The 19,548-nt window shown below is 35.3% G+C and overlaps 1 protein-coding gene and 1 long non-coding RNA gene across 10 annotated transcripts; one reads left to right on the top strand and one right to left on the bottom strand.

Moving 5' to 3' along the window:
• The first annotated feature begins 9,549 nt into the window (after nucleotides 1-9,549).
• Nucleotides 9,550-14,958, top strand: LOC145160836 (coatomer subunit beta'-1-like). 8 transcript variants are annotated; one of them, XM_079080195.1, is made up of 11 exons: nucleotides 9,550-10,106; nucleotides 10,380-10,456; nucleotides 11,678-11,739; nucleotides 11,848-11,988; nucleotides 12,112-12,186; nucleotides 12,663-12,788; nucleotides 13,320-13,422; nucleotides 13,519-13,637; nucleotides 13,784-13,900; nucleotides 13,978-14,181; nucleotides 14,735-14,958. In XM_079080195.1, exons 2-5 carry the CDS (start codon nucleotides 10,438-10,440, stop codon nucleotides 12,118-12,120), a joined length of 231 nt encoding a protein of 76 aa, XP_078936321.1. In that variant the 5' UTR covers nucleotides 9,550-10,106; nucleotides 10,380-10,437; the 3' UTR covers nucleotides 12,121-12,186; nucleotides 12,663-12,788; nucleotides 13,320-13,422; nucleotides 13,519-13,637; nucleotides 13,784-13,900; nucleotides 13,978-14,181; nucleotides 14,735-14,958. The 8 variants fall into 8 exon arrangements, with proteins under 8 accessions (XP_078936321.1, XP_078936317.1, XP_078936318.1 ...); XM_079080191.1 differs by having other exon boundaries at nucleotides 9,554-10,456; XM_079080192.1 differs by having other exon boundaries at nucleotides 9,556-10,456.
• A 2,596-nt stretch (nucleotides 14,959-17,554) lies between these two features.
• LOC145160835 (uncharacterized) lies at nucleotides 17,555-19,156 on the bottom strand. Of its 2 annotated transcripts, XR_013738255.1 has the most exons (5): nucleotides 18,854-19,156; nucleotides 18,585-18,735; nucleotides 18,407-18,510; nucleotides 18,215-18,272; nucleotides 17,555-17,953 (listed from the first exon to the last, which is right to left on the bottom strand). It is a non-coding gene; the product is annotated as an uncharacterized LOC145160835 (long non-coding RNA). The 2 variants fall into 2 exon arrangements; XR_013738254.1 differs by having other exon boundaries at nucleotides 17,555-18,272; nucleotides 18,854-19,152.
• Nucleotides 19,157-19,548: the final 392 nt, after the last annotated feature.

The following is a 19,548-nucleotide window of genomic DNA, read 5'->3' as shown; positions in this document are numbered from 1 at the left end:
GAACCGGCACGACACAACTCGACGTAAATAATTAATTTACGATAGAGCGATATTTGGATTTAGCGATCTAAACGAAAGTCGTAGAATACATTAAACCGAGAGCGTGCATGAAAAGAACGCCCAAATCTGACCTCGTATGAGGAAGTTATGATTTTTCGAAGTTTCGGCTTAGCAGTGTACAACCCAAAGTTCGAATATGAGATCGAACGATATTTCGCCGAAACAATCTAAACGAGAATCGAAGATCTCGTTGATAGTAGTCCAACAGTAGAAAGACAGACGAAAACGGACGTCAGATGAAGGAGTTATAAATTTCTAACGGAGTTTTCCTGTCCCGGCCTACTAAAAATAATATAATAAAAATATAATAAAAATAAAGTCAAAATTAGCCGACGGAGTCTAAACGAGAGTTGTAGAGCATAGTCTCACCTACGCGTCGATATAAAGAACGTCGAAAACGGAGTTCGTATGCGAAAGTTATGAATTTCTGAAGTTTGGGGCGCGAACCCCAATACTGTGTCAGAGTTCACGATGTGAATACAGTGTTCACGACGTGAACTCAGTGATTTGACCTTTCAGAGCCTGTCAGATGCAACCTGTGATGACGCATGCAGTGACGACTAAGTTCACGACGTGAGAACTTAAAATTCACGACGTGAAAGCTGAAAAATTGGCCCTATAAATAGAAATCAAGGGTCAGCCGATTTTGGTTGCTCCTCCCTTACTCTCTCACTCCCGATACCCTCTCTAAGCCCTATTTTAACCCCCCGAAGCCCCAGTATCATCCCGATACCCGAAGCAAGTCCCGAAGCCCGAAGATCCCGAGAAGAAAAGAGTTTTCGAGCCGAAGCTCTGCCTGCGAGAAGCCCGGTGTGTGAAGATCTTCTAGTTTCACCGAAGAAATACTACTCTTAGAGTCGTAATGCTACCCGATCATCTTCTGATCAGGTGAGTGTATAGTCCCTTTCATAAACACGATTTTAATACAAGTATTGTTTGAATGTATTAAGTATACGTTTGGTGTGAGTGTGTAGTTACTTTCTTCTAACACATAAATACGAAGTATTTGCTATGAAATACGTGCTATGTGTTTATATATTATTTGTCTATTTGAAATGGGCATGAAATTGATGTTTTATACAGGTGTTAAATGATTTAAACTGTGTAAGTATTTATATCTACGAAAATGTTGGGTAGAACATGGGTAGATGGGATAGTTGGTAACTATGGAGTTAGCGCCTATTGTATAAACCTTGGCGACGATGTGACTTCGTGCCTATTTGATGAACCTTGGCAACTATGGAACTAGCGCACGTTGAGTAAACCTTGGCGACTATGGAGTTTGAGCTTGTTGAGTAAACCTTGGCGACTATGGAGTTAGCGCTTGTTAAGTGAACCTTGGTGACTATGGAGTTAGCGCCTGATAGCTATGGATTTAGTACCTGATAGATAAACTTTGGCAGCAATGGACTTCGTGCCAATTCCTTAGGTAAATCCTTAGGAATGAATGAATGAATGATAGTTGGTTCTTAGGGTAAAACCTTAAGAAATAAAGAAGATAATGGGGATGGGTAATTGGGTTGATTGTTTGTTGATTAAATATAATAATTATATTATTGTGGGTTGAAAACCCTATATGCTCACCAGGCTCCCAAGCCTGACCCACTCAGTTTTCTTTGTATCACAGGTATCAATACGAAGACATATTTCACTGAGGGATTAAAGGAGATGTAAATCATTAGTGTAAATAAATGTAAGTTCTGTTTATGCTTATGTGTCTGTATCGGAACATGACATCCCGAGATTTTGTTATATAATGAAAATACTTTTCTTTAAGAAATGCTTTGATAAATTTTTATCATATTTTGTTTTGGGAACAAAATTACGCAACAGTTTTCTTTAAACGATTACTCTGATTTTAAAAACAAAGCATAAACAAATCGGTCTTTTCTAGCCTTGAAATTGGGGATGTCACAGTTGGTATCAGAGCATTAGTTTAAACAAACTAGGAATTTTGTTGGAAAATTTCTAGACTTAAACTTAGAATGCTAAGTAATGATCGTGAGGAGTGTGTCTAAAATATGTTAGGTTTACACCTAAATTGACACAAGCACTAGTATAATTTAGGAATGATGCCTAAAATGCTTTTATGTGCTAAATGTTATATGTTTGCCATATATAATGTTATTTGTTCGGATCTATGGTCTGTTGCCGACCGGATCTGGAAACCTTATGTGTTTAGGATTCTAAGCGTACGATTACGATATTAGGACTAGCATGTAAACGTTTCGGAGTGATAAGGATGATATATGTATCTATCGTGAATGAGGATCTAAATTCACCTTATTCGGTGTATAGCTCAAGAATGGCAAGAACTAGAAGCGGAGTTGGAAATGCAAATGAGAACAGGAATCAACCACCAGTGATTGAGCAAATACCTGTTGTAGCTGCAGCACCTGATCCAATGACGATGGCCGGTGTACAAGCAATGATGCAGGCGATGTTGGATCGTCAAATGGAGGAGACCCGGCGGTTGCTTCAACAGAATCGTGAAGAACTGTCAATTCAAGTGGAAGAGCCCGAAGTAAATGGAGGGCATTCGGAAGGAGGAAACTACAGTGGGACCGTTGGTCAAGCCAACCCACCAATAGTTCGCCGAAACAACCAGGATGGAGGAAATGACGGACGTGGATGCAAGTACAAGGATTTCATGGCATCCAAACCACCGTGTATTTCTGGGAGCCCGACACCGGTGCAAGTCATGGACTGGATCTCCGAGATGGAGACAATGTTTGAAAGTTGCGAGTGTAGCAACAGACAAAAGACCGCTCTTGCAATTCCTCTGTTAAAATCTGGAGTACTGAGCTGGTGGAAGTTACTGGCCGGTTCGATGCCCAAGGGGGAAGCTAGCAAGATGTCTTGGGAAGAGTTCGTGGTGCAACTGAAAATGCAATACTGCTCTGAGCAGGATCTTCTGGAAATCAACAATGAGTTCCAGAATCTGAAGAAAGGAAAATTGAGCGTCACTGAATACGCTACAAGCTTTGCGGAGAAGATGAAGCTTATTCCATACCTAATTCCAACTGAACTTTCCAAGGTTAACAAGTTTGCCAATGGATTACCAGCGGACTTTGGTCCGATAGTCAAGCAAGCAACCACTCTGAAAGCTGCCATCTGGGCAGCCAAGAATGTTGAGACCCAAATAAAAGAAAAGGGTCTGGAGAGAGCTGAAGTTGGAGAGAAAAGGAAACGTGAAGGATCTTCAATAACCAACAAAGAAAGCAAATTCTCGAAATCTGGGGGAAAAGATGAAGCTAAGTGGTGTGAGAAGTGTAAAAAGAAACACTTCGGGAAATATAGCGAGGAGATGACTTGCTACAAATGTGGGAAGACAGGGCATTACGCCAACAAGTGCGCACCTATCAAGAAGGTGTGCTACAGATGTAACGAAGAAGGGCATATTTCTAAAGATTGCCCAAAGAAAAACACACCTCCACAGCCAAGGGCATTCCACATACTCCTCGACGAAGCAGAAAACGATGGGAGGATTAAAAGATGAAGACTTCATACCTATATATAAAGTCTGTATCAGGAAGTGTAGCCTATTAGAGGCATAGTATAGGGTGAACTTGAACCTTTGTGTAATCGTTTCAAGAATTAATATAGACCCTGGTTTTGTTATCTGATGTGTTGAATGATTATATGATTTATGTATGGTGACTTGGTTGACTGCGAGACAATACTTGGGACGAGTATGAGTAGGTGTGAATGGTAGTAGAGATCTATACTACTGGAAGCACAGGACTCACGCTTGGATCAGGGAAAGTCACAAGGTTACCAAGAAGCTAGTGATTGGTCTCGTTTTATTCAAATATGTCATTACCCTTGTTTCGGTAATGGCTAGTAGGATGATGGTTATTCCGACCCTAGTGGTCATATTAAATTGAGTCTGACTACGATGAGTTGGTTACATGGTCCAGAGGACCAAGTTCGATGTAACATCTGACTTAAGTCATAAGATTGGAATCATTTTACAAGCCTCCGGGACGTAATCATCCTAAGGGGGTGATAATTGTAACGCCCGTAGATTAGGGCTAGTCAATTTAGAGACAATAAGCATCAAAAATGACTTTTTGATGGAAGATTATTTAGAAGGATTAATCTTAACCAAGTTGTAGTATATGTCTCAAGGTTTCCGAAAATATAAAGAACGCCGAAATTCGAGTTATAACGCAGAAGTTATGACATGTCGAAGTTTCGCGACAGAACCGGCACGACACAACGCGACGTATATAGTGAATTTACGATAGAGCGATATTTGGATTTAGCGATCTAAACGAAAGTCGTAGAATACGTTAAACCGAGAGCGTGCATGAAAAGAACGCCCAAATCTGACCTCGTATGAGGAAATTATGATTTTTCGAAGTTTCGGCTTAGCAGTGTACAGCCCGAAGTTCGAATATGAGATCGAGCGATATTTTGCCGAAACAATCTAAACGAGAATCGAAGATCTCGTTGATAGTAGTCCAACGGTAGAAAGACAGATGAAAGAGTTATAAATTTCTAACGGAGTTTTCCTGTCCCGACCTACTAAAAATAATATAATAAAAATATAGTAAAAATAAAGTCAAAATTAGCCGACGGAGTCTAAACGAGAGTTGTAGAGCATAGTCTCACCTACGCGTCGATATAAAGAACGTCGAAAACAGAGCTCGTATGCAAAAGTTATGAATTTCTGAAGTTTGGGGCGCGAACCCCGATACTGTGTCAGAGTTCACGACGTGAATACAATGTTCACGACGTGAACTCAGTGATTTGACCTTTCAGAGCCTGTCAGACGCAACCTGTGATGACGCATGCAGTGACGACTAAGTTCACGACGTGAGAACTTAAAATTCACGACGTGAGAGCTGAAAAATGACCCTATAAATAGAAATCAAGGGTCAGCCGATTTTGGTTTCTCCTCCCTTACTCTCTCACTCCCGATACCCTCTCTAATCCCTATTTTAACCCCCCGAAGCCCCAGTATCATCCCGATACCTGAAGCAAGTCCCGAAGCCCGAAGATCCCGAGAAGAAAAGAGTTTCCGAGCCGAAGCTCTGCCTGCGAGAAGCCCGGTGTGTGAAGATCTTCTAGTTTCACCGAAGAAATACTACTCTTAGAGTCGTAGTGCTACCCGATCATCTTCTGATCAGGTGAGTGTATAGTCCCTTTCATAAACACGATTTTAATACAAGTATTGTTTGAACGTATTAAGTATACGTTTGGTGTGAGTGTGTAGTTACTTTCTTCTAACACATAAATACGAAGTATTTGCTATGAAATACGTGCTATGTGTTTATATATTATTTGTCTATTTGAAATGGGCATGAAATTGATGTTTTATACAGGTGTTAAATGATTTAAACTGTGTAAGTATTTATATCTACGAAAATGTTGGGTAGAACATGGGTAGATGGGATAGTTGGTGACTATGGAGTTAGCGCCTATTGTATAAACCTTGGCGACGATGTGACTTCGTGCCTATTTGATGAACCTTGGCGACTATGGAATTAGTGCACGTTGAGTAAACCTTGGCGACTATGGAGTTAGAGCTTGTTGAGTAAACCTTGGCGACTATGGAGTTAGCGCTTGTTAAGTGAACCTTGGTGACTATGGAGTTAGCGCCTGATAGCTATGGATTTAGTACCTGATAGATAAACTTTGGCAGCAATGGACTTCGTGCCAATTCCTTAGGTAAATCCTTAGGAATGAATGAATGAAGGATAGTTGGTTCTTAGGGTAAAACCTTAAGAAATAAAGAAGATAATGGGGATGGGTAATTGGGTTGATTGTTTGTTGATTAAATATAATAATTATATTATTGTGGGTTGAAAACCCTATATGCTCACCAGGCTCCCAAGCCTGACCCACTCAGTTTTCTTTGTATCACAGGTATCAATACGAAGACATATTTCACTGAGGGATTAAAGGAGATGTAAATCATTAGTGTAAATAAATGTAAGTTCTGTTTATGCTTATGTGTCTGTATCGGAACATGACATCCCGAGATTTTGTTATATAATGAAAATACTTTTCTTTAAGAAATGCTTTGATAAATTTTTATCATATTTTGTTTTGGGAACAAATTCCGCAACAGTTTTCTTTAAACGATTACTCTGATTTTAAAAACAAATCATAAACAAATCGGTCTTTTCTGGCCGTGAAATTGGGGATGTCACAGTACACCATTTTTATCTTGACTGCTAGAAGTGCCTTGGCCTCCCTGATTATGGTGACCACCTCTACCATGGCCACCACGACCTCTTCCTCTGCCTCTTCCTCTTCCACGTGAATCACTAAAACCACCTCGGTTTGTCTTTGTTTTTGAGTCACCCTCACCTTTCTTCTTGTTCTTCTCTGACCATTGCTGATAGGTCATGAGAAGCTTTCTATCTTCTGGCTCAACATGGTATTTCATCCGTTCTTCATAGGCTTTAAGCCTTCCTATCACTCCTTCAATGGACATGGAATTTATATCTTCAAATTGCTCAATTGTTGAAGCAATTTGGAGGAACTTGGATGGTACTGCCCTCAACAGCTTCTTCACAATATATGACTCCTTTATAGTGTCCCCAAGAGTGCGCATGGTGCTCACAATGTTGCATATTTTGGCAGCAAAGTCATCTACCCCTTCTGTCTCCTTCATTGTCATGGCCTCAAACTCTGTCTTCAATGTCTGTATTCTAGCTGTCTTCACCCTATCTGCTCTCATAAACATGGTTTTTAAGGCATCCCATGCCTCTTTGGCTGTCTTCTTCTCTGCCAATGAGAGTAACAGGTCTTCAGGAATGCCTTGATAGATGGCTGCCAATGCCATCTTATCTTTCTTAACTTCTACCACCGTGTTCTGAGTTCTGGGATCCACTGCTTCCCAAGCTCCTTGAGCTTGCATGAAGACTCTCATCTTTATAGCCCATGCACCATAATTACTCCTGGTGAGCATAGGGTAGTGAAAAGTGATCTGACTTTCCTTGTCACCATTTCCATTATTTCCAGACATCTCTTCACGAGACTGGTACTTGGGCATGCACCTGTGAGCTCTGATACCAAATGTTTCTCTTTTTCAGGGTTGACTAGAACTTTATACCAAAAGAGAAAACAGGGGACAAGAAAGTAAACTGCACAGGGGACAAAAAACTTGTATGTGACAGGAAGGGTAAAACTGGAAAAACAGTTTTTACTAGTCTGTACAGTGAACAGAGAAGCACAGATGACAAGTAAAGGCACAAGAGATATTTTGAGGCAAAGTACTTTTATTCACTGAACTAAACAAGAAAGAAAATTGGGATACAAACACAATGTACATATGCCTTGCTATTTAAACTAGAAAATTAGCAAAAAAGCAGGAACTAACTAGCTACATGCTAAAGACCAGGGAATCATCTTCACACGTGGTCTTTGATTTATTCAATGGGAAAACTACTTAATATTAATAAAAATTGTGCAGAAAAACAACCTGAACTCTGAATTATTTCAACAGAAGTTGCTTCATCGGAGTCGAGGGATTGCACGATTGGGAAGAACGACATTGAAAACGGAGATGGACCAAGATGGGTCCCACCCTCAATTTTGCCTTCAGTCTTCTAAATAGCACAAGGCCCCACCTTGAGTTTTTTTTCTTTTGCTTGCTTAGATATGTTTTTGTCGGTTTCTGGTGTAAACTATACACCTTTTCTTTTTGTTTGTTGAAAAGAAACACAAATGGCTATTCTTGTACACTAACGATAAGGGTAAACAGAAGTGGTTGAGTAAAATATTTAGGTGAAGTATCAAAAAATGATTTTAAATTATATTTTTTTTTTCTATCGGTGGTTTTGTGGAATGTCCAAGCATAACAAAGTTGTATATATGAAATCAGCAACTACAATGGATTTTCTGATAATATAAACTGAAAAAGAGGATAAAAACTCATAAGATACTTCTTTTCTTCTCAAAACTGAACAAAACCACCACAAAAAATGTGAGCAAAAACTTATTTGAGAAATTATTTGCAAACTTAAGCATGTTTGAGTGAACAAAAAACACATCAAATCTAGGGATCTGGGCGAAATATATGAGTAAATATTAAGGTAGAAAGGTGTTTTCTGATAGAATATGAGCAAAAAATGGGATAAAAACTCATTTTCCTTCTCTAAGCTTCTAAAGAAAACACCAAATAACCAACTTGAATGAAGTTGTACACAGAAAATCATAAACTAAAGGTGATTTCTTGACAACATAAACTGGAAATAAGGTAAAAAATTACGAAAATTTCTTCTCCTCTCAAGTTGCTGGATAAAACACCAAAATATGAACAGAGACGGGAAAAGACTCGTAAAAACCTCTTTTCTCCCCAACTTGCTAATGTGAACCACCAAAATATAAATAAAAACTTGTCTGAAAAGGTGTTTTTAAACTTGAGAGATGATTGAGTGACCAAAAACTTGTAGATCTAGACATCTGAGCTAAAAATGAAGCAGATCTAAAGATCTGAACGAAAAACGCATCAGATCGAGAGATCTGAAAGATAGCTAATCAGATCTGGACATATCTTGGCAAGATCCAAATAGATCTGAACAAATGACTATAGAAATGAACAGATCTGAGCAAACCTGATGTGAAAATGCAACACATCTTGACTGATCTAGGAAAGAACGAGCTTCAGACCAATTGAGGCGATGGCTACTCGTTCCGGTCTAGGATGACGCCAAATGATGCAACATAAATCTCTGAGAAGAATTCTAGACAGTTGCTGCGGCGGAGATCTGAGGATCACAGAGCAAAGTCGTTAGAACCGCCCCAGGGACTGTGCCCCGGGAGTAAGCTCCAACAATCAAGTTAGATCGGTTGGTAGTGATGAGATGATTCTCTTTGGCTGGAGAGAACCATCTTGGTGATGGGGGTAGTGTATGGGCATTGCGATTGTAGGAGGATAGTGGCGGCTGAGCCACCGGAGAAGATCTAGAGTGGCGGCTGAGAAATTGGGAAGAGTCCCTCTCCATGGAGGTGGTACTGTTCAGTTTATAGGGGACAATTCGGTCAAGGGGAATTAGGCCAGGCCTTGGGCAAACCCAATTCCGGACCAACTAGAAAGGAGTTGGGCAAGGCCACCTAGGGGCGTTGGACGAGGCTGGCGGGGCGCGTACCAGGCAAGGCTGACGAGCACGCATTAGGAAAGCCTAGCAAGGGAGCACCAGGCAGGAATGGCGGGAGAGTGTCAGGCAAGGCTGGCAAAGGAGCGCCAAACATGGCTGTCAGGAGAGTGTGAGGCAAGGCTGGCAAGGGAGCGCCAAGCAGGGTTGACAGGAGAGTGTCAGGCAAGGCTGGTGTGCCACATATGTCTAGGCCATGCTAATGGGCCAAATATCACACACACATATATATATATATATATATATATATATATATATATATATATATATATATATATATATAAAACTTATCTTAACTATCTTATTAAACATATTATACATTTCTTGAAATTTAAGACATACAATACCATATACAACTTATTATCCAATACAACTACATGAATCGTTTAGGGAATTAATTCGGGAATCAAACAACATTTTTTATTCCCGGACTCACAATTACTCACTGAAATCCTAATCCAGTCGTCTTCATCGAGAAACCCTAAGCCGTCCGCTACGCCGCTTCTCCTTCTTCCCAAACTACCATCGTACCAGCAACATCTCTTCTATCTCTCGCTTACTCTCTTCCGTCTCAGGTATCCCTATGTTACCATAACCCTTCGTTACACACCATTCACTGGAAACCCTAACCTTAAGTTACCTCCACCATCGCCCCCCTCTCTTGCCCCTCTTCTACCTTCTGTTACGACGACAAACGCTAATAGTCTCCACAACCCTAACCGTCACCACCAGCATCCATCAGTGTGTGTATTACGAAGAATGGAGTTGGTCTTTGATGAAAACGAAGATGAAATCCCTCACCATTCTTCCTGAACCCCAATTTTTCACTTCAAGCCTCCGGCAGTGTGTGTATATGTGTTTGATAAATGATAAATCCTAACATCGCGATCATCTTCAACTGCTCCCGATTTTGAATTGAAAATCATAACCAATGTAAGTCATTTTTTAGTATGATTGTATGTATTTGTGTGTTCATCATCCCGTGATCTGAATGAGTGGAGTCATTCATCAAAGTTAAACAAGTTTCTAGATGTTTTTGTCATTGTGAAACCCCAATTATGGCTTCATAACAAAGTTTTCAATCCTATCTTGACCAGTTCACCCTGATCTCTCTATGTGATTCTTAGTTCTTCATCATCTTTCATCATCAAAATGATTTGGATATTTTCGGTTTTTATTTCAATTTCGGGTATGCCGGTGGCTTAGACCTTAAAATAGATGGCTTTCAAAAAGGAGAAAGGCCAAGCCAAGGAAAATCGACAATATGAGAACAAGGGCTTTTGGTAATTGCTTCTAAATTTCTGATGTTATGATTAGCACACGATTTAATATTTTATTTTTATATTTCGAAATATTTGGTTGTTTTTTAATAAAAAAATTTCAACATTACTTTTGCATATTAACTCACTTGCTGCAATAACATAGCTTGAGATTAGAAGTTTATGCCTGTGTTCGAGATTGATCTTGGTGTTATTTTTAAATTAGAAGTCTTACATACATATTGCTTATAAAATCTTTATTGATCATTTGTAATACAAAAGGCTTTAATATTTTATTTTTATATTTCGAAATATTTGGTTGTTTTTTAATAAAAAAATTTCAACATTTCTTTTGCATATTAACTCACTTGCTGCAATAACATAGCTTGAGATTAGAAGTTTATGCCTGTGTTCGAGATTGATCTTGGTGTTATTTTTAAATTAGAAGTCTTACATACATATTGCTTATAAAATCTTTATTGATCATTTGTAATACAAAAGGCTTTAATATTTTATTTTTATATTTCGAAATATTTGGTTGTTTTTTAAGAAAAAAATTTCAACATTTCTTTTGCATATTAACTCACTTGCTGCAATAACATAGCTTGAGATTAGAAGTTTATGCCTGTGTTCGAGATTGATCGTGGTGTTATTTTTAAATTAGAAGTCTTACATACATATTGCTTATAAAATCTTTATTGATCATTTGTAATACAAAAGGCTTTAATATTTTATTTTTATATTTCGAAATATTTGGTTGTTTTTTAATAAAAAAATTTCAACATTTCTTTTGCATATTAACTCACTTGCTGCAATAACATAGCTTGAGATTAGAAGTTTATGCCTGTGTTCGAGATTGATCTTGGTGTTATTTTTAAATTAGAAGTCTTACATACATATTGCTTATAAAATCTTTATTGATCATTTGTAATACAAAAGGCTTTAATATTTTATTTTTATATTTCGAAATATTTTGTTGTTTTTTAATAAAAAAATTTCAACATTTCTTTTGCATATTAACTCACTTGCTGCAATAACATAGCTTGAGATTAGAAGTTTATGCCTGTGTTCGAGATTGATCTTGGTGTTATTTTTAAATTAGAAGTCTTACATACATATTGCTTATAAAATCTTTATTGATCATTTGTAATACAAAAGGCTTTATGTATCCATAGCTGAAACGGAAGCCGATATGTATGTTTTCACATATCACCTTTTCTGTTTTGGAATTTGTTTGATCAACAGATGTTGAGTATGCTTTTAGAGAGAGCACATCTAAAGTCAAGATTTTTAACAAATCTTTCCAGGTTTGTGCACTCCCTATACCTAATGAATTTAATCAATGACGAAATTGCCCCTCTTCTTGCATTTCTATTCATTTTTTTAAAATTCTTTTCGATGGTCTTATTAATCAGGAAAAGAAGAGTATCAGGCCGACATTTTCAGCTGAGCGAATATATGGAGGATCTTTGCTGGCAATGTGCTCAAATGATTTTATATGTTTTCATGATTGGTCTGAGTGCAGATTGATTCAACGGATTGATGTTAATGTCAAGGTAATAATTGTTACTCTTATCTTTATTTTGCTTATATATTGTTCACATATCACCTTTTCTGTCAACACTTCTGCTTAAATATAAGAAACAATATTGTTTTTGTTTTTCTTTCTTCATTTTTAGAACCTATAATGGGCTGATAGTGGTGATTTAGTGGCAATTTCCATTGATTCATCATTCTACGTGCTAAAATACGATGTAAGATCCTTAATCTTTATCATTTTTCTCCATTTACATTTGTGCAAAGGGAAATATACAGAAAAGCATTATATGAATTTAGCCGCTTGACTATTTTCTATAGTGATTTAAAAGTTAAATACTTTAGAAGAAAACCATTTTGGCGGTTACCTGGGTTTATCTCAAGGCAAAATACAGAAAAACACAATCTACTTTTACAATATCAATTTAGCCACTGAACTATTATTGTACTAAGCATAAAAAAGTAGTTCAGTGTCCAGTGGCTAAATCTTTCAAATGTTGAAAATATGTTTTGCTTTTCTGTAATTTAACATTTTTCAAAACCGATTAATGGGAGAAAATGGTTTCTTTAAACATTAAAAAAAGAGTATAAAGGGTTTAATTAAGTGGCTAAACCGATAAAATGGTCAAAGTACATTGTGTTTTTTTGTATTGTGCAAAAATATGATTAATATATAAGTTTTGTTATGTTGCAGCGTGATGTAGTATCGGCACATCTCGATAGTGGAAGACCTGTAGATGAAGAGGCCTTGGAAGTTGCTACAGACCGTGATTATAGATTTGAGTTGGCCATTCAGCTTGGTAAACTTGACATTGCCAAGGTAATATAAATAGCTCTTTAATTAAAAACTAAGGGCATTATTGGAATTGGAATTTGAGATTCCATTCCATGGCATGTTTGGTTGCTAAATAGAGGCAATTCAATTCCGTTGGAGTCCTACAATTTCTAATGTATACAAAAACATTTTGATTTTTTCATTTTGCTATACTTTTAGCAACAGAGAAACAAATGACTCCACAACGTTCTTTTAATGGGTATATTTATACAAAAAGTAAAATGATTTGTTTTGAAATATGGCATTTTTATATTTACTTTTTTTTAAACAAATCGTTAAACATAATATTTCTTATATAAAAGTTTTAAAAATAGCCATTAATACAAGGTTTATACTTAAATTACTAATCAAAATGTGCCTCAAAGAACAGAGGTTAGTTTGACTAATTGTGAACAAGTTCCTTGATAACAAGGTCAATTGTATGACCAATTGTTTAGATCATTATGTATTAGCATTGCCACTTCTATTCTTAACTACAGGGGTAAGAAGGTCATTTATCTAAGTAAATTTTTTCAGGGTGAGGGAAAGCAAAAACATGTTGGCAGGATTGTGGAGTTTTTCAAAACATCTGATGATAAAAATTACTTTAGAATGCAGTGGTTTTTCAGCTGAAGATACAGTTAGTTTCTGCAACCTTTTCTATTTGTATATTTATTAGAATTTGATATTCAGCTCTTTTTTTTTTCCTTTTTCCTTCCAACTTATTATCACTCAGGTTATGAAAAAAGTTGCTGCTATTCTAGATAAGAAGCGTTTATTCGCCTCCACTTTAATGAATGACAACTTATTAGACTGTATACTTTCTAGAGTCAAAATAATAGAAAAAGCTCATGGGTATATTCTTTTTTTTTACCTTTATCTTTCAGTATGTTATTTTGTTTTTTCTTTCAGTTAACTACATTTTTTGTCCCTATGTTTCTTAATTTTCGTCGGTTTTGATCCAAAAAGATTTTTTTTCCCACTTTGGTCCCTATTTCCAGGTTTCATTGAAGTGAGTTTAAGTCCGTTAATCTCATTCATATACCTTGCACATGAGGGCTTTTAGACCAAGTAATGCTACTGAAAATAGTCATGAAGCAAAGTCAAATATTCATGAGGTTCCTGTGTCACAGTATTATATCACCCATTTTTTTATCTATGTTATTTGTAATTAAAATTTCTTTTATACAAACAGCTAGATGAATGTAAACCGGAAAGTGAAGGAGAAGGGAATGGAATTGAGGATTCTGTGTATTTATTACCACCATCTGAGCATTTTTTACGGACCGTTAAGCCCTTGGCGAAATGTGTAGCTTCTTCTTCATGTGGTGGTGAAAAAAAAGATTTCCGTGTTTTTTACGGGAATGATGCGTTTTATACACTTTTTAGACTTCACCAAGTAAGAATTCCGTATTATTATTATTATTATTATTATTATTATTTATCTATTTTCATTGATGGAATGGAATGGACGATTCCCTAAGGAATCTGATTCCTTCTATTTTGTTAAGATTTGTTGCTTAGGCAAAGGGTGTTTTTTTTTCAATACTTTAATGTTTTCATTTTTATTTATTAAACTTTTCATTACACATTTAAAAAAAAATCTTGATTTTAATAAGGCTTAATAAAAAAATAACCACATTTTCAACTAATGATTTTAATAAAGCTTTGTTGCCAAAAAAAAAATTTCAGTACAATTTTTTTATCTTTGAAAATGATGTCAATTTTGCGAAATAAAAAAATCACAACTTTTAATTAATTTTTAGTGAGGACTACTAATAAAGTAGTTTTTAATTATTTTTGGTATGATTTAAAATATTTTTGGTATGGCTTATGACAGTTATTAAATTGATTTTTAACTTATTTTAGTATATTTGTTAATGTGTAGTATTTATGGTATGATATCAATTTGTTAATATGTATCTTATATGCTCATTTGATGTTTAATGCAGGACTAGCAGATTAATCAACATGATTGCAGATTGGTGTAGTTCATATATTGGACATGTTATAAATGTACAAAACTATATGATTGCAGATTGTTGTAATTTATATATTGTAAAATCAAGTATGAACTATTAGATGAAATTCCAAATGTATACTCAACTTCGGCCGTATTGTATGACTATGCACCTAGCTAGAAACTATCCGTTTAAATGAACTATTCGACACAAAATAGTCTACCAAAAGGCCACAATGAATAGCTCACGTCTAAATGAAACTAATCATCACATTAAAACTATCTTCTGAAAGAAAATCTGTCGCCCGGCGTTTGGCGCGGGTAAACGGCTCGTGTGTGTGTGTATATATATATATATATATATATATATATATATATACTAGCCGTTTACCCGCGCCAAGCGACGGGTACAAATAATTTCTTTTAGAAACTAATTTGTAGAAGAAATTAATTATTTTACGTGGTTAAAACATCTAAACAATTATCAATAAAAATCATGGTAGCATAAACGTAATCAATAATAATTAAAAATGAAAATTTGAGATTATTTATAAATGTTCATTGTGTTTATACACCACATTCAATGGGGATAGCCGTTGTTTGGTTAAAATAAAATCATATCATTGTTTTGTGTTAACAATTATATAACTGTTATTTATTTGCATTTAATTATTATTGCTTGTGGATTAATAAACATTAGTTAAAAAATTTAATTTGGTTTTGTTTATTTAAATTTTAGATTTTGCTTTAGTCTTTAGACCATATGGATAAATTATGTAAAATAATTATTTTTTATTTATAAATTAAAGTTTACAATATAAACTTCGATTAAAATACCTTATTTTTATATAATTTTCCATGAAATATACAAAAAATTACTTTAGTTTAGGGTAATTAAAACCACATATTACCAATCCATATTATTTTAGGGTTTTATAAGGTTGCTATTAATTATGTTTTTTTTTTTCATGAAATTAATTTATTCACCCTAATTCATTTTTTAAAAATCGGGTGTTTACTTAATCTCGTAGAAACTTTTAAATAAAAGTCACCACGTAGACTCTTTCATTATAAAACTCTTTAACTTGGTATGCAAAAATGCATCAAACATAAATCCAAAGGTTACATACTCTCTTGGTAGAAATATTATATAATCCAAGCTTTACAGTATTAATAATAATCATGTGAAAATTTTGTATAAAAAGTATTCAATAAGTGATCTAATATAAATCCTATTCCACAAAAAATCCGTTTACTTTCAAATCTTCCACAATTAAGCTCTAGCTAGCATCACATACATCGTGCTGTATTTTCCAGACAGCCAAAAATTCATCAATTTCACCTCTAATGTTAGGAACACTTTTAATTGTTTTTACAAAGGCTTGGCCAATAAAAATTTGCTCCATTTCATTTGCCCTCCCAATAATATATATTAATCCTAAAGTCAATATATTGTTTTTGTGAAAGTAATTAGTTGCTGGGTAAACACATCTATATGGGAAGTACATAAAAAAAAAGTAAATACAAATCATGCTTGTACACGAATCAGATTATCACAATATGAAGAATCAAACAAATGAGGTTATAAAAACTCCATAACAACTGCAATTTCAAGGACCATTGGAAAAGCCATTGGTAGAGTGTGGCAGAAGTGCAGAAAAAATAAACCTTATATAGCAAAATCAACAACTCGAGGATTCATCAAACATGTTGTGGCAGAAATCAAAAAAAAAGTGAGGACTCTAAAAAGCAATTTCAAGGGATATTGGCAAAGCCATTGGTAGAGAGTGTGTATGTGTGTGTGTGTGTGTGGGTGGGTGGGGGGGGGGGGGGGGGGTTGATGTTGTTTCCTTGATCTGTGTCTTTTTGGTAAGTTAAGTAGTTGCATGTGAGTTCATTAAGCCATATATTGTAGATCCGCGACAACCAGAGTGTAGATTCAAAGTAGAATGTCTTAATTGGATAGATTTTATTCAACGTACAAAATATTAATAAGATAAATGATCACATACCTCATTAGGTGTCTTAACTAATCACAATTTTCTAAAATTTTCATCGGGAAGATTAAAAGACAATGATGCTTCATTATATATGTGGTTGTTGCAATGTATTTTGATTTATTTGTGTATTACACTGTACTTCCAATTTTTTTCTTAATAAACCTTTGTACATCGATAATCTACCCAATATAAATATAACATTGTACTTTCATTTTTCCTTGTATGTCATTTCTATAATTGGTAAATGTTTCAAGTACAAAGTTGTAATAGATATTACAGAATGTAGGATGGAACATTGAAAGCATATTGTTATTTCCAAAACGAAATGGAAGTACGATGCTATAGTACACATATAACGGAAAGTAAGATGTTATAATTGAAATACACGTAAATGAAAAGTTAATTTCTTTTTTCGAGTAAATTACATTTTGGTCCTCGATTTTTACAATTTTGGTCCCAAAAAGTTTTCTACAATTTTTCTTAAGCTAATAGCCTAGTGTTAAGACTTTTAAAACGACCATTTTGCCCTTGGATAGTGGGAAAAAGTACACTACAAAAAGTAAATTTGTAAATAGCTCTTATCCTTTGATTTTGTTATAAACTTTCAAAAAGAAGAGCACATCTGTGATTTATAAATTTTTATTCAAGGACATGCAAAAATTACAAAGTTAGTCCTTGTCGTTATTGTTTTTTAGTTTTGGTCCAAGGGCAAACTGGTCATTATCAAATTTTTACAGCTAGACTATTAATTTCAACCCTTAATGTCAAACTAAATCAACACTTGAAAATTTATAAAGATAACTATGGAGGAATAGACAAATACCACCAACTATATCAGTCAAAATAAAGTTAAGCCCTAATCAAAGGGCGTACAAATAAAAAAAAAATGGCTTGCCAAACTAACACGTGAATTCGAGTCCAAACATAAGCATAAACATACATGTCCCCAACTGTTAACTGTTAACCATGTCATTTTGATAGAGGTTCATCACCTGATCAGGTGTGCCAGATTTAACATTAGCATAAATCAATACTCATGCTCACAAAATTTGTTTCCCTACAAAGCCAAGACACAAAATTAAGCTTTCAGTCCTTCCATTTATCCCCTGTTGTATACATGTTTAAGGAATATTATTTTAGGAGACAAAGAGGAAGAGAAAGAGAGAAAACAGATGGGCTGTAGGTGAAACTTAGACTATCGGTTCTTCAAGCTACACATCAGCACAAACACACAAATTTCATAATCAGAAAATTAATAGAGTAATCATGGTTGAGAAGCAGCCGATAGAAGCTTTTGAGAGCAAGAGACAGAAATAGGGTTAGACAAACCGTGGTTTGCAAGTGTTCTTCATCAAGGAATGAGAATCAAGTGACAGAGAGAGTATATAGTTTTAGGGTCAGAACATGTATCTAATACTAACCAATCCAACTCACTATCAAAGAAAAACAATAAATGTTTATAATTTATTTACCTCTTTGAAATAGAATGATCATCAACAAGCATCAACATGTATCTATAATTTTGTTCCCCTGTACATCAAATTCATCAATACAAATGAGTAATTAGTTATATTAAGTACTAATGTTTTCCATACCTAATCTTCATAATTTACCCTAAAATTAGACAAAAAGACCAATAATCAAAGAAAAGCAATAAAACTTACCTTAATGGGTTTGAGCTAATGAGCAACTTGATAACCCATATTCAAAACCATTTTCGTTCCCTTTTGGTTCATCTGCATCTAAATCTGAAAACCGTTTATCAAACCTACAAGACAACATATATGAGATTTTGAAAGAAACCTAAACACATAAAAACTTATTAAGATGTAAATTTAAAACCTGAGAAAGGGTTTCTTCAAGAAAGTCAGTAGTGTGGAGAGAGAGAGAGAGAGAATAAGGCTTTCTAGCCACAGAGATGGTTTGCACCTCCACCCCAACCTCCGTTAACCTTCCAAGCTCCCAATGTGAAGAAGGCTATGTAGCCAGGTCCCTACAAAACCGGTAAATCTCATATGGGCGTAGATACAAATCCATAAAATTGACACACACACACACATATTAGATAGATAGAGAGAGAGAGAGAGAGAGAGAGAGAGAGAGAAAGAGACCTTGGTAAGGGCTTAGAAGCGGACCATCGTCGGTATACTGGGTCTGGATCAGTGGTCCGACTGTGTGTTTTTTGGTGGCGACAATAGTGACGACCAAATACATGGCCGATGATTCGTGGTGTCGGAATACAGATGGGTAGAGTGTAGAGAGAAATCGTAGGCTGTCAGCTCCAAAATATCAAGATCTAAGTGAGTTTTAGGGATTAAAATTGAGATAGAGAGTGAGGTTTCGGATAGGGGACGATTATATAAATGGGGAAAAATATTAACAGAGATATTGCAATATAGACGGAAGAAAAGGGCGACATACTTGGGTGGTTGTTGGATGGGATAGGAAATTGGACGTGGTCAAAAGCTAGCGAAATTGAAGGTTCAAAGAATACGTTGACCAATAAGATTTTTATTTTTTATAAAGTTGTTGTAAATGCTGTATAAGGGGTTGTACCTTTTAAAATTCAGCAAAACATGGTAAATGCTTTTTAAGGTATATATATATATATATATATATATATATATATATATATATATATATATATATAAAAGTAGGTTCTTGTAAAAATACAAATATTTTATGAAAATGAAAACATCCAATGAGAATAGTATTATAGAATTAAAAGCATTTTTTGAAATTTTGAATTGTTTTAATTCATATATAATGGTAAGATGGTAAAAAAAGGTTAGGCGGTTGATTGTGG

Source organism: Lactuca virosa, chromosome 2 (assembly GCF_052849685.1).
Source record: "Lactuca virosa cultivar CGN04683 chromosome 2, Lactuca_virosa_CGN04683_v6, whole genome shotgun sequence".
Taxonomy (NCBI): domain Eukaryota; kingdom Viridiplantae; phylum Streptophyta; class Magnoliopsida; order Asterales; family Asteraceae; genus Lactuca; species Lactuca virosa.
Note: the sequence above shows the minus strand (reverse complement) of the source record. Positions and strands in the feature narration are given on the sequence as shown.